The 20,214-nt window shown below is 32.7% G+C and overlaps 2 protein-coding genes across 2 annotated transcripts in view; one reads left to right on the forward strand and one right to left on the reverse strand.

Annotated features, from left to right (window-relative positions):
• DIP-epsilon (Dpr-interacting protein epsilon) overlaps window positions 1–20,214 on the reverse strand; it is a 332,816-nt gene that overhangs the window by 37,518 nt on the left and 275,084 nt on the right. Inside the window, exon 7 of the mRNA XM_075294341.1 lies at window positions 16,147–16,289. Coding sequence (XP_075150456.1) covers window positions 16,147–16,289 — 143 coding nt within the window. The remainder of the gene's footprint in view (window positions 1–16,146; window positions 16,290–20,214) is intronic.
• LOC142224216 (membrane metallo-endopeptidase-like 1) lies at window positions 4,437–6,870 on the forward strand. Its single transcript, XM_075293991.1, has one exon. The coding sequence runs from the start codon at window positions 4,588–4,590 to the stop codon at window positions 6,592–6,594; it is 2,007 nt and encodes a 668-aa protein (XP_075150106.1). The 5' UTR covers window positions 4,437–4,587; the 3' UTR covers window positions 6,595–6,870.

Below are 20,214 nucleotides of genomic sequence, written 5' to 3' on the forward strand. Positions count from 1 at the left end.
TTTCTATTGAAAATTTTGTCAACATATTATTTCTATAGAAAATTTTGTAAAAATTTTATTTCTATAGAAAACATTGTCAAAATTTTATTTCTATAGAAAATTTTGTCAAAATTTTATTTCTATAGAAAATTTTGTCAAAATTTTGTTTTTGTAGAAAATTTTGTCAAAATTTTAATTTTGTCAAAGTTTTATTTCTATAGAAAATTTTGTGTATATAAAATTTTATTTCTATAGAAAATATTATCCAAGTTTTGTCAACATTTTATTTCTATAGAAAATTTTGTCAAAATTTTATTTGTATAGAAAATTTTGTCAGAATTTTATTTCTATAGAACATTTTGTCTATATAAAATTTTGTTAAAAACTTATTTCTATAGGAAATATTATCCAAGTTTTATTTCTATAGAAAATTTAAGGTGGTACCACTTAGTTAGAGAGGAACATCACCAAAATTTTATTTCTATAGAAAATTTTGTCAACATTTTATTTCTATAGAAAACATTGTAAAAATTTTATTTCTATAGAAAATTTTGTCAAAATTTTATTTCTATAGAAAATTTTATTAAAATTTTGTTTTTGTAGAAAATTTTGTCAAAATTTTAATTTTGTCAAAGTTTTATTTCTATAGAAAATTTGGTGTATATAAAATTTTGTTAAAAATTTATTTCTATAGAAAATATTATCCAAGTTTTATTTCTATAGAAAATTTGTGGTGTACCTCTCAGTTAGAGAGGACTATCACCAAGAATTCTATGCACACCCAAATAAAAGTTTAATTGGATCCAAAGATTTTGAACTTCTCTTATGAAGTTTTTATTCTTTTTTTGTGATATGAGCTATATCTAAATCTGAAAATTGTATTTCTGTAGAATATGATATCAACACTTTATTTTTATTGAAAATTTTGTCAAAATTTTATTTCTATAGAAAATATTGTCAAAATTTTGTCAAAATTTTATTTCTATTTAAAATTTTGTCAAAATTTTATGTCTATAGAAAACTTTGTCAACATTTTATTTCTATAGAAAATTTTGTCAAAATTTTATTTCTATAGAAAATGTTGTCAACATTTTATTTCTATAGAAAATTTTGTAAAAATTTTATTTGTATAGAAAACTTTGTCAAAAATTTATTTCTATAGAACATTTTGTCTATATAAAATTTTGTTAAAAACTTATTTCTATAGGAAATATTATCCAAGTTTTATTTCTATAGAAAGTTTAAGGTGTACCACTTAGTTAGAGAGGAATATCACCAAAATTTTATTTCTATAGAAAACATTGTCAAAATTTTATTTCTATAGAAAATTTTGTCAAAATTTTATTTCTATAGAAAATTTTGTCAAAATTTTAATTTTGTCTAAGTTTTATTTCTATAGAAAATTTTGTGTATATAAAATTTTGTTAAAAATTTATTTCTATAGAAAATATTATCCAAGTTTTATTTCTATAGAAAATTTGTGGTGTACCTCTCAGTTAGAGAGGATTATCACCAAGAATTCTATGCACACCCAAATAAAAGTTTAATTGGATCCAAAGATTTTGAACTTCTCTTATGAAGTTTTTATTCTTTTTTTGTGATATGAGCTATATCTAAATCTGAAAATTGTATTTCTATAGAATATGTTATCAACACTTTATTTTTATTGAAAATTTTGTCAAAATTTTATTTCTATAGAAAATATTGGCAAAATTTTTTTCTATTGAAATTTTGTCAAAATTTTATTTCTATTGAAAATTTTGTCAAAATTTTATGTCTATAGAAAATTTTGTCAAAATTTTATTTCTATAGAAAATTTTGTCAAAATTTTATTTCTATAGAAAACTTTGTCAAAAATTTATTTCTATAGAAAATTTTGTCAAAATTTTATTTGTATAGAAAATTTTGTCAAAATTTTATTTTTGTAGAAAATTTTCTCAAAATTTTATTTGTATAGAAAATTTTGTCAGAATTTTATTTTTGTAGAAAATTTTGTCGAAATTTTATTGGTATAGAAATTTTTGTCAGAATTTAATTTTTGTAGAAAATTTTGTCAAAATTTTAATTTTGTAGAAAATTTTGTCAAAGTTTTATTTCTATAGAAAATTTTGTGTATATAAAATTTTGTTAAAAATTTACTTCTATAGAAAATATTATCAAAGTTTTATTTCTATAGAAAATTTGTGGTGTGCCTCTTAGCTAGAGAGGATTATCACCAAGAATTCTATGCACACCCATATAAAAGTTTAATTGGATCCAAAGATTTTGAACTTCTCTTATGAAGTTTTTATTCTTATTTTGTGATATGAGCTATATCTAAATCTGAAAATTGTATTTCTATAGAATATGCATATGTTGATAACATTTTATTTTTATTGAAAATTTTGTCAAAATTGTATTTCTATAGAAAATGTTGTCAAAATTTTTTTCTATTGAAAATTTTGTCAAAATTTTATTTCTAATGAAAATTTTGTCAAAATTATATGTCTATAGAAAATTTTGTCAACATTTTATTTCTATAGAAAATTTTGTCAAAATTTTATTTCTATAGAAAACTTTGTCAAAATTTTATTTCTATAGAAAATATCGTCAAAATTTTATTTGTATAGAAAATGTTGTCAAAATTTTATTTTTATAGAAAATTTTGTCAATTCTAACAATCTACCGAACAGCAAAAAATCTACCATTTTTGGTAGAATTCTACAAACATTTTTATTTCTATGGAAAATTTTGTCAAAATTTTATTTGTATAGAAAATTTTGCCAGAATTTTATTTTTATAGAAAATTTTGTCAAAATTGTAATTTTGATGGAAACTTTTGTCAATTTTATTAAAAATTTATTTCTATAAAAAATATTATCCAAGTTTTATTTCTATAGAAAATTTGTGGTGTACCTCTTAGTTAGAGAGGAATATCACCAAGAATTCTAACAATCTACCGAACAGTAAAACATCTACCATTTTTGGTAGAATTCTACAAACATTTTTATTTCTATAGAAAATTTTGTCAAAATTTTATTTGTATAGAAAATTTTGTCAGAATTGTATTTTTATAGAAAATTTTGTCAAAAGTGTAATTTTGATGGAAACTTTTGTCAATTTTGTTAAAAATTTATTTCTATAGAAAATATTATCCAAGTTTTATTTCTATAGAAAATTTGTGGTGTACTTCATAGTTAGAGAGGGTTATTACCAATAATTCTACTAATCTACCGAACAGTAAAAAATCTTTCATTTTTGGTAGAATTCTACCAACTGTGCCAACCGTGTGTGCACACCCAAATAAAAGTTTAATTGGATCCAAAGATTTTGAACTTCCCTAATGAAGTTTTTATTTTTAGTGAGCTAGTTTTTATACTTTTTTTGTGATATGAGCTATATCTAAATCTGAACCGATTTTGCACACTTAAAGTGTGGTCCATTAGATTACTTTATGGCAAATTTGACGCCGATCGGTTAGTAAATGAACACAATCTGAACGATTTTTTAAAATTCTATTGCGTTCGTCCTTGTACCAAAAAAACGCCATTTACCCATTTCATCAAAATCGAGCGGAAAAAAACTAATGCGAGCGGTCGATCGGTATATATGGGTCTGACCACTATGTGGTTTGGGATATTACTAAAAATATGGCGTTTTATTTTGTTGCATTACATCCCAGCAAAAATTTGGAGCACTATTTCAGCAGGATTGTAAGCCGATTTAGAACAGCTTCTACATAGCGCTGATATAATTGCTCATTTCAATAGCATTATTGCTCAGAAGGGATATATAATCTTGAGTATAGAAAGGAAAACAACACTACATTCCATGCATCTATACTGCATGAATTGGTTGCAATAACGTAAACGAATGATCATAAACTAGTTTGATTCCTCGTTAACGTTATTGCCACCGATTCATGCAGTGTGGATGCACTACCTACTTTATTGTAAACCAAAAAGCGCAACTAAAGTCTTGCTGCTGAAGTATTTTTTGTTGGGATATTAGCCATACATATCAGCCATTACAAATATGATGGCCCAAAATATTGCTGAGCCACTATAGTTCAGCGTGTTATGGCTTTGTCGGCCGTTTGAAGGCCAATTCGAACAAATCAAAACTGATTCTGTAACTTGATATTATTTTTTTGAAATTTTTGGTTTTGACAAACAAAATTAAAAAAAAAATATGTCGTTTTACATTGTTGCATTACATATCAGCCACTCTATACGAATACTTTTACTACTCATGCAAAATTTTTGACTTAAAAATTTCAATGATGTCAGAGAAAATTCTTAGCCAAGCCAATGGATGATCCCCTATCCACTGGGTCTTCTATAAGGCCCTCCCAAAAATCATCCCTATTGTCCCACTGTATATGAATCGGAATAAATATTCTTGTGAATATTTGTAAATATACATGTATAAATTAATAATGGAATTCATTCAATACTTCCAGTTGAGATCATAAAACGGTGGCTTAAACACAAATCAAGAATTACTACGGTGATATAAAAAAAAGCGCGCTCGAATGAAACAAATAAAAAACTTTTGAATCACGAAAATTTGAAATATTTTGGAATAGAAGTCCAAAGTGGAATATTTGACAAATTGATAATCGAAAATATGATATTCATAGATTATGGGAATTTTTACAAATTAGCAAGTTATACTCTATATCTATTGGCAACTATAGAATGGAGTCAAGCTCGAGGTGGTAATGACTGGACTCAATACCAATTAAGGCAAATTCAAATGTCCATAGATCATACAGTTGATCCATGTGATGATTTCTATAGCTATGCGTGTAACAACTGGGAGGAGCATCATCCCGATCCCCAATACCAGGAGGTCACAAGTCTAATGGATTATAAAATGAATAAGAGATTATTGAATATTATGGAATCGTCTTATCGTCAATTTCCCCATGAAGCCAAGGAGGGATGTCAAAATTTTGTGGAGAAGACCCGAATCTATTACGAATCCTGTATAACGGAAGGCCAAAGAAATCTTTCAAGATATTTTGAAGAATTGAAACCCGACTCTGGCTTAGAATGGCCTGTGATGGAAGAGTTACATGCCTATCATAGGGGTGAGACGGAATTTCAAGTAAACGAATGGACAAATGGATCCTTTGATATGTTTGCCCTACTGGGACGACTGCAGGGATATGGCTTCAATAATGTCATCATACGTTACGAAATTCAAACAAGCCGCAATGGATCTTTACAAATCCTATTGGAAATGCCCAATGTTGGACCAGAGGATGATTTGTCACCTGCTGCGTATATGGCAATGCTGGGAGCTTTAGGTTTACCTAAGCTAACCGCCGAAGAGTATGCTATGAAATCGATGAGAAATCAAGAGAAATGGCATAAACGTTATCAAAATTTTTCCGAATCAGAAGAAAGTGATCCTCTAAAACTCAGTTTCAGGGATCTTAAAGAAAAATATCCACCTTTGGCCACATATTTGGAAAATCTCTTGAGTCATCATGGCATACAAGAGGAGGACTATGTAGCCCTACATGATGTGGAATATTTCGAGTTTCTTATGACCAAAGAATGGGCACCCAAAGAACCCCAAAATGTCTGTAATTATTTAATGATGAAATTCCTCATGTATTTGATAGTGGATTCCACGGGAGATTTTAAGAAACTGGATTGTATCAAGGATTTGAGAAAGAAAATGGATTTGGCTGTTAATTATCTATACTTCGACTATATCTATAGGCCGCAGGCTAAGATTTATAATCAGGAAGTGACTTCATTATCTCATAAACTTTTGTATTACTACGTGGACGTCCTGGCCGCGAACAATCTAAACTTAACTCAATCACAACTATCCGAAGTGGAGAGTAAATTACTTAGCATCACCATAAATTTGGGTAATCTCCCAGAACATTTTCGAATTGCCGACATAGAGCAGTTCTATCAGGAGGTACCCCACTTGGATCTTAGGAATTATTATAAAAATCAAATGCTGCTGCTACAGCATCGTTTCCGCAAATCCCTAGTCTATGCCCAGAATCAGACATTTTTCATAGCCAATGATAATCGTGTGGGTAGCTCGTCGGCTCCAATTTATGTGCCCACACAACATAGGGTAATTATCCCTATGGGTTTCCTACAAACACCCATCTATCATTATGACTATGATCCGCTCTTCGTATGGTCCTTGCTCGGCTTCCTTTTGGCCCACGAGTATACCCATGCCATTGATTCCACAGGTCTTCAATTTGATAGTAATGGATTTATACGTCCCATAGATTCTGGAATATTGGATAGTATGGGCCTTCAAAATGCCATTGAGTGTATGTATGAGCAACAAGATACGGATGCCATTGATGAGCGTATTGCCGATTTAGTGGGAGTTCGTGTTGCCTATCATGCCTATATGCGTCTTTACAATTGGGATACTGATCGTACATACATGAATATTCCCTGGCCTAGACTGTTCTTTTTAAATCTTTCGCAATTTTTTTGTGGTCGTAAAACAACACAATTTGAAGATCATGATACCGATGCTGTACGTTTACAACAAATAGCCATGAATATGGAAGGTTTTGCCAAGGCATTTCAATGTCCCGAGGGAAGTAAAATGAATCCAATGAAAAAATGTCGCATATATTAGATACACGAAGTGGGGTGCACTCTTAAGTTGTCGAAACCAAAGTTTTGTTCCAAATGCCATCCACCATTAATACTCCAAAAATATTCTAAGCTAATTTTATTCGTTATTCGAAAAGACTGTAAATTTAATACAAAAAAAATTAAATTAAAAATAAAAAAAGTAGTTTTTTAATGGGATAAAAACATAGGGACAAATATCACTAAAATAATTCAAAATAAAAAGCTGATTAGAGCTGACAAAATGTTATATCAAACCAGCGTTGCCAGAATTGTTTCACCAAAAACCGCTAGATTTGCCCAAAAAAAATAGCAAAAAAATGCTAAAAAATGCTAAAAAAAAATAGCTAAATTTTTTTGTAACAAAAGTCACATTTTTGATTGAAATTTAACAAACTTAAAGGCTTTATTTCACTTACAATGCATATTATTTTCATTTTAATTCCACTTCTGTGCGACTGTAACAATATCTAAGGCATATTAGCTCTGTTTGCGTATTCGATACATTTTGATCACTATCACAAATTTTTTACTGGAAGTCCTTGGTTTTGTGGGAGCTACCTTCCCAACACCTCTATTTTATTTATTTGTTATTTTAAAATATTAAATGATCTAAGCATGCTTTGGATTTGGTAAAAAAATGATTTGTCATTTTTTTAAATAAAATTTTAGTTTGGATTTGAAATTGTGAAAAATTCGAAATACATTACTTTTATTTAAATTGTAGAAAATACCTATAGTTTACATTTCCCAGTAAAAACATTTTCCTTTTCTTCATGAGCTATCAAAGTGCTTTAAAAACGTGCTAACGCCAACTTAAATTTCCAAATTCAGACTCGACTTCAAGTAGAAATTATTGTATATATACGTTTTTAAAATAAAGTGTTGAAAAACATCTTCTATTTTTGAACGCTATTTTGGTTTGTGGTTAAGATGCAAAAACTCCTCACATTTGAAGACTATTTCATTAATTCTTCCTTCTTTCATGAAAACATACCCATTTTTAAGTTGAATCACTTAATTATAAGGACAAAACGACTGTATCGTCTTTTGGACAAGGAAAACAGTTTATATAAAAGAAATTCACAAATGCAATTATAACCAAAATTCGCGTTCGTATTTTAAGGAGACGACAATATTTTTTCAGTGTACAAAGCTATTCACATCTACTATTTTAATTTAGTAATATCGTAATAACTTTAGAATATTATAATAACATAAAAAGGATAAACGAGTCAAATGATAATATTCCCAATAATTTACTGACAGTATATCTAACAAATTTGTATGGTAATAGTAGATTTAAAGTTTACGATAACTTTTATGTATATAATGAAAAAACTTTACAACAAGGTGTATTTGCTACAAAAATGCCCGCATAACGGCTGGACTCATTATTAATGTTTCAACTGAGCTTTGAAATATGTGGAAACACTTATAAAGGGTGATTTGTTAAGAGCTTGATAACTTTTTTAAAAAAAAAAACGCATAAAATTTGCAAAATCTCATCGGTTCTTTATTTGAAACGTTAGATTGGTCCATGACATTTACTTTTTGAAGATAATTTCATTTAAATGTTGACCGCGGCTGCGTCTTAGGTGGTCCATTCGGAAAGTCCAATTTTGGGCAACTTTTTCGAGCATTTCGGCCGGAATAGCCCGAATTTCTTCGGAAATGTTGTCTTCCAAAGCTGGAATAGTTGCTGGCTTATTTCTGTAGACTTTAGACTTGACGTAGCCCCACAAAAAATAGTCTAAAGGCGTCAAATCGCATGATCTTGGTGGCCAACTTACCGGTCCATTTCTTGAGTTGAATTGTTCTCCGAAGTTTTCCCTCAAAATGGCCATAGAATCGCGCTGTGTGGCATGTAGCGCCATCTTGTTGAAACCACATGTCAACCAAGTTCAGTTCTTCCATTTTTGGCAACAAAAAGTTTGTTAGCATCGAACGATAGCGATCGCCATTCACCGTAACGTTGCATCCAACAGCATCTTTGAAAAAATACGGTCCAATGATTCCACCAGCGTACAAACCACACCAAACAGTGCATTTTTCGGGATGCATGGGCAGTTCTTGAACGGCTTCTGGTTGCTCTTCACTCCAAATGCGGCAATTTTGCTTATTTACGTAGCCATTCAACCAGAAATGAGCCTCATCGCTGAACAAAATTTGTCGATAAAAAAGCGGATTTTCTGCCAACTTTTCTAGGGCCCATTCACTGAAAATTCGACGTTGTGGCAGATCGTAAGTCTATTCATGATGAAATGTCAAAGCATACTGAGCATCTTTCTCTTTGACACCATGTCTGAAATCCCACGTGATCTGTCAAATACTAATGCATGAAAATCCTAACCTCAAAAGAATCACCCTTTACTTGCAGCAAGGCTTAGATAAAAACGCCGATTTATCCATATTTCAATAGAAACATGTCGAAAATAAAAAAAGCCAAAAATAGCTAAAAGGGTCATGAAAAAAAACCAGAAAAAAAGCTAAAAGCTAAATGCATTTTTTTCCCGCTAAACGTCTCCAAAAAAAAAACCAAATCTAGCGGGAAAAAAACTAAATTGGCAACGCTGTATCAAACAAGTATATATGGCTGTAAGTTCGGCCAGCCCGAATCTTATGTACCCTCCACCATGGATTGCGTAGAAATTTGCGGTAACACTTGCCAATGGCAAGGTATCTTAAAAATTCCTAACACCGTCTTCTAAATTGTAAGTTAGTCCACACGTGGTATATATTAAACTAAAAAAGTCCGATGAAATATGTATATAATTCAGTTTGACAAAATTTATATAGCAATAAAAAATTTTCTATAGAAATAAAATTCTGAGAAAAATTTCTATAGAAATAAAATGTTGACAAAATTTTCGATAGTAATACAATTTTGAAAAAATTTTGACAAAATTTTCTATAGAAATAAAATTTTGACAAAATTTTCTATAGAAATAAAATTTTGACAAAATTTTCTATAAAAATAAAATGTTGACAAGATTTTCTATAGAAATAAATCGTGACAAAATTTTCTATAGTAATAAAATTGTGACAAAATTTTCTATAGTAAAAAAATGTTGACAAAATTTTCTGCAGTAATAAAATTTTGACAAATTTTCTATAGTAATAAAATTTTGACAAAAATTCTATAGATATAAAATTGATTATGAACCGATATGGACCAATTTTTGTGTGATTGCGGATGGGCTATATATAACTTTAGCCCGATATGGACCAATTTTGGCATGGTTGTTAGTGGCCATATACTAGCGCAATGTACCAAATTTCAACCGAATCGGATGAATTTTGCTCCTCCTCAAATTTGGGGATCGGTTTATATGGGGGCTATATATACTTATGGATCAATATTTGCATGGTTATTAGAGACCATATACTAACACCAACTACCAAATATTAAACGAATCGGATAAATTTTGCTCCTCCAAGGGGCTCCAGAGGTCAAGTCTGGGGATCGGTTTTTATGGGGGCTATATATAATTATGATCCGATATGGACCAATTTTTGCACGGTTGTTAGAAACCATATACTAAAACCACGTACCAAATTTCAACCGGATCGGATAAATTTTGCTCCTCCAAGGGGCTCCAGACGTCAAATATGGGGATCGATTTATATGGGGACTATATATAATTATGGACCGATATGGACCAATTTTTGCATGGTTGTTAGAGACCATATGCTAACACCACTTACCAAATTTCAACCGGATCGGATAAATTTTGCTCCTCCAATGGGCTCCAGACGTCAAATCTGGGGATCGATTTATATGGGGGCTATATATAATTATGGACCGATGTGGACCAATTTTTGCATGGTTGTTAGAGACTATATACTAACACCACATACCAAATATCAGCCGGATCGGATAAATTTTGCTCCTCCAAGAGGCTCCAGAGTTCAAATCTGGGGATCGGTTTATATGGGGGCTATACGTAAAAGTGATCCGATGTGGCCCATTTGCAATACCATCCGACCTACATCAATAACAACTACTTATGCCAAGTTTCAAGTCGATTTAGCGTGATCGGAAGTTAGCGTGATTTCAACAGGCGGACTGACGTAGCTAGATCGACTCAGAATTTCACCACGACCCAGAATATATATACTTTATTTCGTAATATTTCGATGTGTTACAAACGGAATTACAAAGTTGATATACCCTCCATCCTATGGTGGAAGGTATAAAAAGGCAAAAAAAAAAAAAAACAAGTATATACGGCCGCAAGTTCGGCCAGGCCGAATCTTATGTACCCACCACCATGGATTGCGTAGAAACTTCTACGAAAGACTATCATCCACAATCGAATTACTTGGGTTGTGGTATCTTAAAACTTCTTAACATCGTTTTCTAAATTATGATTTAGTCCATACATGGTATATATTAGACAAAAAAGTTATGTATAGTTAAGTCTACAAATAATTACGAATCGATATGGACTTTTTGTACGCAGAGAGCCAGAACTGAAATATGGGGGTCGCTTATATGGGGGCTATATACAATTATGAACTATTAATCGGGCTGCATTATGAACTTGATATGGACCAATTTTTGTGTGATTGGGGATCGATTTATCTGAGGGCCATATATAACTATAGACCGATATGGACCTAGTTAGACATGGTTGTTAACGACCATATACTAGCACAATGTACCAAATTTCAACTCAATCGGATGAAATGTGCTCCTCCAAGAGGTTCCAAAACCAAATCTCGGGATCGGTTTATATGGGGCTGTACGATTATGTACTGATATGGACCACTTTTGGCATGGTTGTTAAATATCATATACTACCATCACGTACCAAATTTCAAGCAGATCGGATGAATTTTGCTTCTCCAAAAGGCACCGGAGGTCAAATCTGGGGATCGGTTTATATGGAAACTATATATAATTATGGACTGATAGGAACCAATTCCTGCATGGTTGTTGGATACCATATACTAACATCACGTACCAAATTTCAACCGAATGGGAAGAATTTTGCTCTTCCAAGGGGCTCTGGAGGTCAAATCTGGGGATCGGTTTATATGGGGCCTATATATAATTATGGACCGATATCGACCAATTTTTGCATGGGAGTTTGAGGCCATAAATTAACACCACGTACCAAATTTGAACTCAATAAGATGAATTTTGGTCTTCCAAGAGGTTCCGGAGGTCAAATCTGGTGATCGGTTTATATGGGGGCTATATATAATTATGAACCGATGTGCACCAATTTTTGCATGGTTGTTAGATACCATATACTAACATAACGTACCAAATTTCAGCCGGATCGGATGAAATTTGCTTCTCTTAGAGGCCTCGCAAGCCAAATCGGGGGATCGGTTTATATGGGGGCTATATATAATTATGGACCGATGTGGACTAATTTTTGCATGATTGTTCGAGACCATATATTTACACCGTATACCAAATTTCAGCCGGATCGGATGAAATTTGCTTCTCTTAGAGGCCTCGCAAGCCAAATCGGGGGATCGGTTTATATGGGGGCTATATATAATTATGGACCGATGTGGACCAATTTTTGCATGGTTGTTAGAGACCATATACTAACACCATGTACCAAATTTCAGCCGGATCGGATGAAATTTGCTTCTCTTAGGGGCCTTGCAAGCCAAATCGGGGGATCGGTTTATATGGGGGCTATATATAATTATGGACCGATGTGGACCAATTTTTGCATGGTTGTTAGAGACCATATACTAACTCCATGTACCAAATTTCAGCCGGATCGGATGAAATTTGCTTCTCTTAGAGGCCTCGCAAGCCAAATTTTGGGGTCCGTTTATATGGGGGCTATACGTAAAAGTGGAACGATATGGCCCATTTGCAATACCATCCGACCTACATCAATAACAACTACTTGTGCCAAGTTTCAAGCTGATAGCTTGTTTCGTTCGGAAGTTAGCGTGATTTCAACAGACGGACGGACGGACGGACGGACATGCTCAGATCGACTCAGAATTTCACCACGACCCAGAATATATATACTTTATGGGGTCTTAGAGCAATATTTCGATGTGTTACAAACGGAATGACAAAGTTAATATACCCCCCATCCTATGGTGGTGGGTATAAAAATATCTAGGTATGCCTCTTTAGTTCTTCATTGTTTTATATAGAGGAGTCTATAAATATTTATGAATTGATATGGCTATTACAGAGCCAAATTTCAACCGGAACGAATGAAATTTGCTCTTCCAAAAGGTCTCGGTGGTCAAATTTGGTTTTCGGTTTACATGGAGCCAATATATTATTATAGACATGGTTATAAGAGGGCATATACTAACATAACGCACCAAATTTCAACTGTATCTTGCAAGACGCTTCTGTGGTCAAACCTAGGGACCGGTTTATATGGGGCTATATAAAATTATAGACCCATATGTATACATTTTTGCATGGATATTTTAGGGCATATGCTAGCATCACGTACCAAATTTTATCCGGATCGGATGAAATTTGCCCTTCCAAGAGACTCCAGTCTTCAAATCTGGGGATTAGTTAATATGGAGGATATAAAGGGTGATTTGTTAAGAGCTTGATAACTTTTTTTTAAAAAAAAACGCATAAAATTTGCAAAATCTCATCGGTTCTTTATTTGAAACGTTAGATTGGTCCATGACATTTACTTTTTGAAGATAATTTCATTTAAATGTTAACCGCGGCTGCGTCTTAGGTGGTCCATTCGGAAAGTCCAATTTTGGGCAACTTTTTCGAGCATTTCGGCCGGAATAGCCCGAATTTCTTCGGAAATGTTGTCTTCCAAAGCTGGAATAGTTGCTGGCTTATTTCTGTAGACTTTAGACTTGACGTAGCCCCACAAAAAATAGTCTAAAGGCGTCAAATCGCATGATCTTGGTGGCCAACTTACCGGTCCATTTCTTGAGATGAATTGTTCTCCGAAGTTTTCCCTCAAAATGGCCATAGAATCGCGAGCTGTGTGGCATGTAGCGCCATCTTGTTGAAACCACATGTCAACCAAGTTCAGTTCTTCCATTTTTGGCAACAAAAAGTTTGTTAGCATCGAACGATAGCGATCGCCATTCACCGTAACGTTGCGTCCAACAGCATCTTTGAAAAAATACGGTCCAATGATTCCACCAGCGTACAAACCACACCAAACAGTGCATTTTTCGGGATGCATGGGCAGTTCTTGAACGGCTTCTGGTTGCTCTTCACTCCAAATGCGGCAATTTTGCTTATTTACGTAGCCATTCAACCAGAAATGAGCCTCATCGCTGAACAAAATTTGTCGATAAAAAAGCGGATTTTCTGCCACTGATTTTGGTAATAAAATTCAATGATTTGCAAGCGTTGCTCGTTAGTAAGTCTATTCATGATGAAATGTCAAAGCATACTGAGCATCTTTCTCTTTGACACCATGTCTGAAATCCCACGTGATCTGTCAAATACTAATGCATGAAAATCCTAATCTCAAAAGAATCACCCTTTATATGAACAAATTTTTACATCGTCATTGGAGAGCATAAAAAACATCAAGTACCAAATTTCAAACGGATCAGATAAGATTTGTTCTTCCAAGAGGCAAATTTCGGGTTCGGTTTATATGGGTGCTATATATAATTATGGACCGATATGGACCAATTTTTGCATGAATGCTAGATGGTACATAATAATTAATGCTAGATGGTATATAATAAAATATTCTGGGTCGTGGTAAAATTCTGAGTCGATCTACCGATATCCATCCGTCTACCCGTATATCCGTCCTTCCGTGAAAATCACGCTAACTTCCGAACGAAACAAGCTATCGACTTGAAACTCGGCACAAGTAGCTGTTATTGATGTAGGTCGGATGATATTGCAAATGGGCCATATCGGACCACTTTTACATATAGCCCCCATATAAACGGACCACCAGATTTGGCTTGGGTGTTTGTAACACCCAGAAGGAGACGAGATAGACACATGGTGTCTTTGGCAATAATGCTCAGGGTGGGTCCCTGAGTCGATATAACCATGTCTGTCTGTCCGTCCGTCCGTCTGTCTGTGAACATATTTTTGTGACCAAAGTCTAGGTCGCAATTTAAGTCCAATCGCCTCAAATTTGGCACATGTTCCCAATTTGGGTCAGAATAGAACCCTATTGATTTTGGAAGAAATCGGTTCAGATTTAGATATTGCTCCCATATATATCTTTCGCCCGATATGCACTAATATGGACCCAGCAGCCAGAGTTTTATACCGATTTGCTTGAAATTTTGTACAAACATAACACTTAGTCGTATAGTCAAGTGTGCAAAATTTGATTGAAATCGGATTTAGATATAGCTCCCATATATATCTTTCGCCCGATATGGACTTATATGGTCCTAAAAGCCAGAGTTTTGGCCCAATTTGGTTGAAATTTTGCACAGGGAGTAGATTTAGCATTGTAGCTATGCGTGCCAAATTTGGTTGAAATCGATTCAGATTTAGATATAGCTCCCATATATATCTTTCGCCTGATATACACTTATATGGACCCAGAAGACAGAGTTTTATCCCGATTAGCTTGAAATTTTGCACAAGGAGTGCAATTGGTAGTGTAGTCATGGGTGCCAAATTTGATTGAAATCGGTTCAGATTTAGATATAGCTTCCATATATATTTTTCGCCCGATATGAACTTATATGGCCCCAGAAGCCAGAGTTTTGGCCCAATTTGGTTGAAATTTTGCACTAGCAGTACAATTAGTAGTATAGTCAAGTGTGTAAAATTTGATTGAAATAGGTTCAGATTTAGATATAGCTGCCATATATATGTTTTTCTGATTTCGACAAAAATGGTCAAAATACCAACATTTTCCTTGTTAAATCGCCACTGCTTAGTCGAAGAGTTGTAAATATGACTCTAATTTTCCTAAACTTCTAATACATATATATCGAGCGATAAATCATAAATAAACTTTTGCCAAGTTTCCTTAAAATTGCTTCAGATTTAAATGTTTCCCATATTTTTTTACTAAAATTGTGTTCCACCCTAGTGCATTAGCCAACTTAAATTTTGAGTCTATAGATTTTGTAAAAGTCTATCAAATTCTGTCCAAATCGAGTGATATTTAAACGTATGTATTTGGGACAAACCTTTATATATAGCCCCCAACACATTTGACGGATGTGATATGATATCGAAAAATTAGATCTACAAAGTGGTGCAGGGTATAATATAGTCGGCCCCGCCCGACTTTAGACTTTCCTTACTTGTTTTTTTTTTTTTGTAATTTAGGTATGAATTAGAAACACTTTAGTTTCAATTGAATTTTTTTTTTTAATTTTAACAATAATAAATAAAATTCTGCAAATTAGTTAAATTAAATTATATGGTAAATTGGTTAGTCGTTGATTTGGTTGTTTTTCATCTCTGCCAAATCCGTTCGGTTTTCTTTAAAGCAAATTTCATAGATTTTTTTAAAGATAAACTTTCAGTATAAATGATTCCCATCCATCATATCTCATGCATTCGTTTTCGCATACACCTACTACCTGCATATTTGTAGTCCTATAACAAAGAATACAAGAAGGTAATACTTACTGTAAAGTTTTATGGTTCCATCCATTTCTCCACGAGGATTTTTGGCGACACACTTGTAGCTACCATAATCACTTTTTTGCACGTTCGTTATGTGTAAGCGCATTGACGCCTTATATGAGGGATTACCCGGTATCGTTTCCGTTCTGAGGCACCATGGCAAAAAAAAGGGCAAGAGATAGAGAAAGACAAAGAAATTAAGCAATGTTATTTTGTTTTTTCTTTTTTTCTCGAAAAAATATTTCTGTATTGAGGGGTAGATTTCGCGGTTTTTTAATAAATTTTATATAAGCCTTGAAAATAAAAGAAAATCGAATTTACATGGAATCCAAGGGACGACAACGAGGTTGAGAACAATTGAATGAAGTAAAAAGTAAATGAAAAAAAATGGCGTGGGGGTACAATATTTTCATTGTTGTTTATAGCCCTAGAGGTACAAAAACGCTATGTTTGCATCAGCTTTTTAAATTATAGTAAGAATTTAAAATTTTCTAGGTTGCAATAAGTTGGCAATACCAACAATTCATGTCGACGATTTATCCTTGGTCGACATGAATTGTTGGTATTGCCAACTTATTCATTAAAACATTTTATGATATGATCAATGTGATTTCTTCCGTTGTCTTGGACGATTGATAGTGGTACATTATCTACCGTCGTTTTAAAAATTCTTTCTATACCTTACACCATAGGACCAGAGGAGGGTTATATTGGCTTTCTCACTCGAAATATTAATCTCAGACCCTATAAATTATATATATTCTGGGTCATGGTGAACTTCTCAATCGATCTAGAGATGCACCAGAAAACTATATTACCACCAGTTTTTCAATTAAAAATGTAATTGATTCAAAAAAAATTTTTTTTATTTAAAACAAAAATTAATCATAAAAATTAAATGTATCAATTAATTTTTTTAATTGGAACATTTAATTTTTTAATTAATTTTGGTGATTGATACACACAAAACATTTTTTTCTGATTCAATCACAAAATTAATTGATTCAATTAATTTTTAATTGAAATTTATCAGAAATGATAGTATCAATTAAAAAAATAATTGATTCAATTAATTTTGTGAAAAAAAGGTTTTGTGTGTATCAATCACCAAAACTAATTAAAAAATTAACTTTTCCAATTAAAAAATTAATTTGATATATTTAATTTTTGTGATTTTTTTTTTTAATTGCTACTATAAACTTTTGTTTCAATTTTTAATTGAATATTTAAATTAAAACTCAAAGACCTTAATTGGAAAAATGTTCGTGAATTTTTTTTCATTGTACTATCATTTCCATAATTGAAGATATTTCGATTAATCATAAATTGGATCAAGTCATTTCGTGATTGAAGGGAAAAAATATTTTTTCTGTGTGCCTGTCCGTCCGTTTGTTGAAATCACTTAAACTTTCGAACAAAACAACCTATCGACTTGATACTTGGCACAAGTAGTTGATATTGATGTAGGTCGGATAGTATTGCAAATGGGCCATATCAGACCACTTTTCAGTATAGCTCCCATCAAGGCCGTATTCAGGGGGGGGGGATGAGGGGGATCAAACCCCCCCCGAAATGAATGAATATTTTTATATAAATAAATATTATATTACATGTTAGCCTGATACCGAAACAGGCAATTGACGTCCAAATGCATTATATCTAATTATACAATTATTTTTCGAGCTTTATGGACAGATATAGATTAAGGAACATGGAACATGGAAGATTAAGGAACCATGTTCCTTAATCTATATCTGTCCATAAAGCTCGAAAAATAATTGTATAATTAGATATAAATAAATATATATTTTTAGCTGCATAGAAAAATCTTATCGAAGATGTTGAAGAAAATCTGGAGGTTTAATTTTGAAAAACGCTTACCTATAAAACTTGCACAAATCATAGAATACTAGTTGAAAAGCCCGTCAAACGACGGTCGAAAAAAAACAAATTATTTTTGTTCTCGCACCACAAATTTCATTTTTGGAAAACGTATTTCTGCTTTTTATGTGTGTTTGTTGTTCTTTTTGTGAACATGACTCGAAACAGCCAAACACACATTGTAAATGAAATGCCGCAAAACCTGCGAAAAGAACCTGCCTAATTCAGCGATGGAAGCAATAAAGAGATTTTTCCAAACGTGCATATTCTTTTAAAAATTTTGGTCACTTTGCCAGTTACTCAGGGATGGAAAATACAATTTTTAAGAAAGTACAAAAAAGGTATTTTTTGAGCGGAAAGGTACTTTTTACTAAATTTCAACAAAAATGTCACTGGAAGATTATTGTCAAGAGACTGAATTTTAAAGAAAATAAAATTTTGACAAAATTTTCTATAGAAATAAAATTTTGCAAAAATTTCCTATAGAAATAAAATTTTTACAAAATTTTCAATTGAAATAAAATTTTGACAAAATTTTCTATAAAAATAAAATTTTGCAAAAATTCTATATAGAAATAAAATGTTGACAACTATTTCTACCGAAATAAAAAATCGATAATATAGAATCGCATTCTTTTTTCGACTAAAACTTTCTTGAAGTTCAATAAAATCCTGTTTTTGACTATGTCTTTTATAAAATCGAGATTTTCTTCCCACATGAACATGTCTGTTTTGCCATATTTGTAAAAGACTATTAGCAAATAAGGTTGATAAAGACTTTCTCAAAATATTAAAATATTTTGTCAAAGCTATTGTACCATAAATCTGATATCGACTCAAAAATGTCTACACAAAAGGTACTAAATCATTCGCGGGGGTACTACGGTACTGACCGGGGTGAAAAAGGTTTGAAAAAAGTACTATAGTACTGCATTTTCCATCCCTGCAGTTACTACGTGCTCATCCGAACGTTAATTTTCAACAATGAAGAGATTAAAGACGTATCTTAGAAATTCGACTATCGAGAGTAGACTCAAAGGATTGGCATTAATGTCGGTTCATCGCCGAATAAATGTGCCGACTGAAGAAGTCATTGATTTATTTGCTGCCCAAAAAAGCCCGTCGGCTCAATTTAATATTATAACAAGTATATACAGCACTAAGTTCGGCCGGGCCGAATCTTAAATACCCACCACCATGAACCAAATATTAGGGTTTCCTTTGAAATTTCAGGAGGGCTTGAGGACTGTAGGATATTTCCGAAGATAAATTTAAAGATTTCACCTATGAGGACTATATCAGATTCTGGATTTATAAGAACAATTTTTGTTTGAGTTTGAATCATTAACATCTCTTGTAAGTGTGCAAGAAAATTATAAAATAAAGTCTTGATTTGAAATCTTAAATCTGTAGAAGTAAAATCTGGAAATTTTACATTGAGTTTCAAGCAATTTCCATGATCAGTGCGCTTTCTACACCCTCAAGAAGTGAAGCCGGTCTATATGGAGGCATTACCAAATGGATCGATAAAAACTTAATCCGATACACGTTTTTGTGAGCCTAAAATACCAGAATATTTACAATTTAAGGCAAATCAGATAAAAACTACGGTTTCTAGAAACCCAAGGAGTTAAATCGGGAGATCGTTCTTATGGGGGCTATACTAAAATATGGACCGATACTCATCGTTTTCGGCACACCTCTTTATGGCCCGAAAATACCTCTAGATTTCCAATTTCAGGCAAATAGGATAAAAACTTCGGATTCTAGAAGCCCAAGAAGTAAAATCTTGAAATCGGTATATATGGGGGCTATACCAAAATATGGACCGATACTCACCATTTTCGGCACACGTATTTGTGGTCTTACAATACCTCTAGATTTCCAATTTCAGGTAAATTTAATAAAAACTGCGGTTTCTATAAGCCCAAGAAGTAAAATCTGGAGATCTGTCTATATGGGGACTATACCAAAACATGGACCGATAATCACCATTTTTGGCACACCTCTTTGTGGTCATAAAATACCTCTAGGTTTCAAATTTCCGGCAAATTGGATAAAAACTACGATTTCTATAAGCCCAAGACCCCAAATCGGGAGGTCGGTTTATATGTGGACTATATCAAAACCTGGGCCGATGTAGCCCATCTTCGAACTTGACCTGCCTGCAGACAAAAGGCGAGCTGGTGC

The sequence above is a fragment of the Haematobia irritans genome, chromosome 2, assembly GCF_050003625.1.
Source record: "Haematobia irritans isolate KBUSLIRL chromosome 2, ASM5000362v1, whole genome shotgun sequence".
NCBI classification, from domain to species: Eukaryota; Metazoa; Arthropoda; class Insecta; order Diptera; family Muscidae; genus Haematobia; species Haematobia irritans.

Excerpts from the sequence above, each read along its gene's own strand:
- LOC142224216 (XM_075293991.1), top strand. The coding sequence starts at position 4,588 with ATGATATTCATAGATTATGGGAATTTTTACAAATTAGCAAGTTATACT.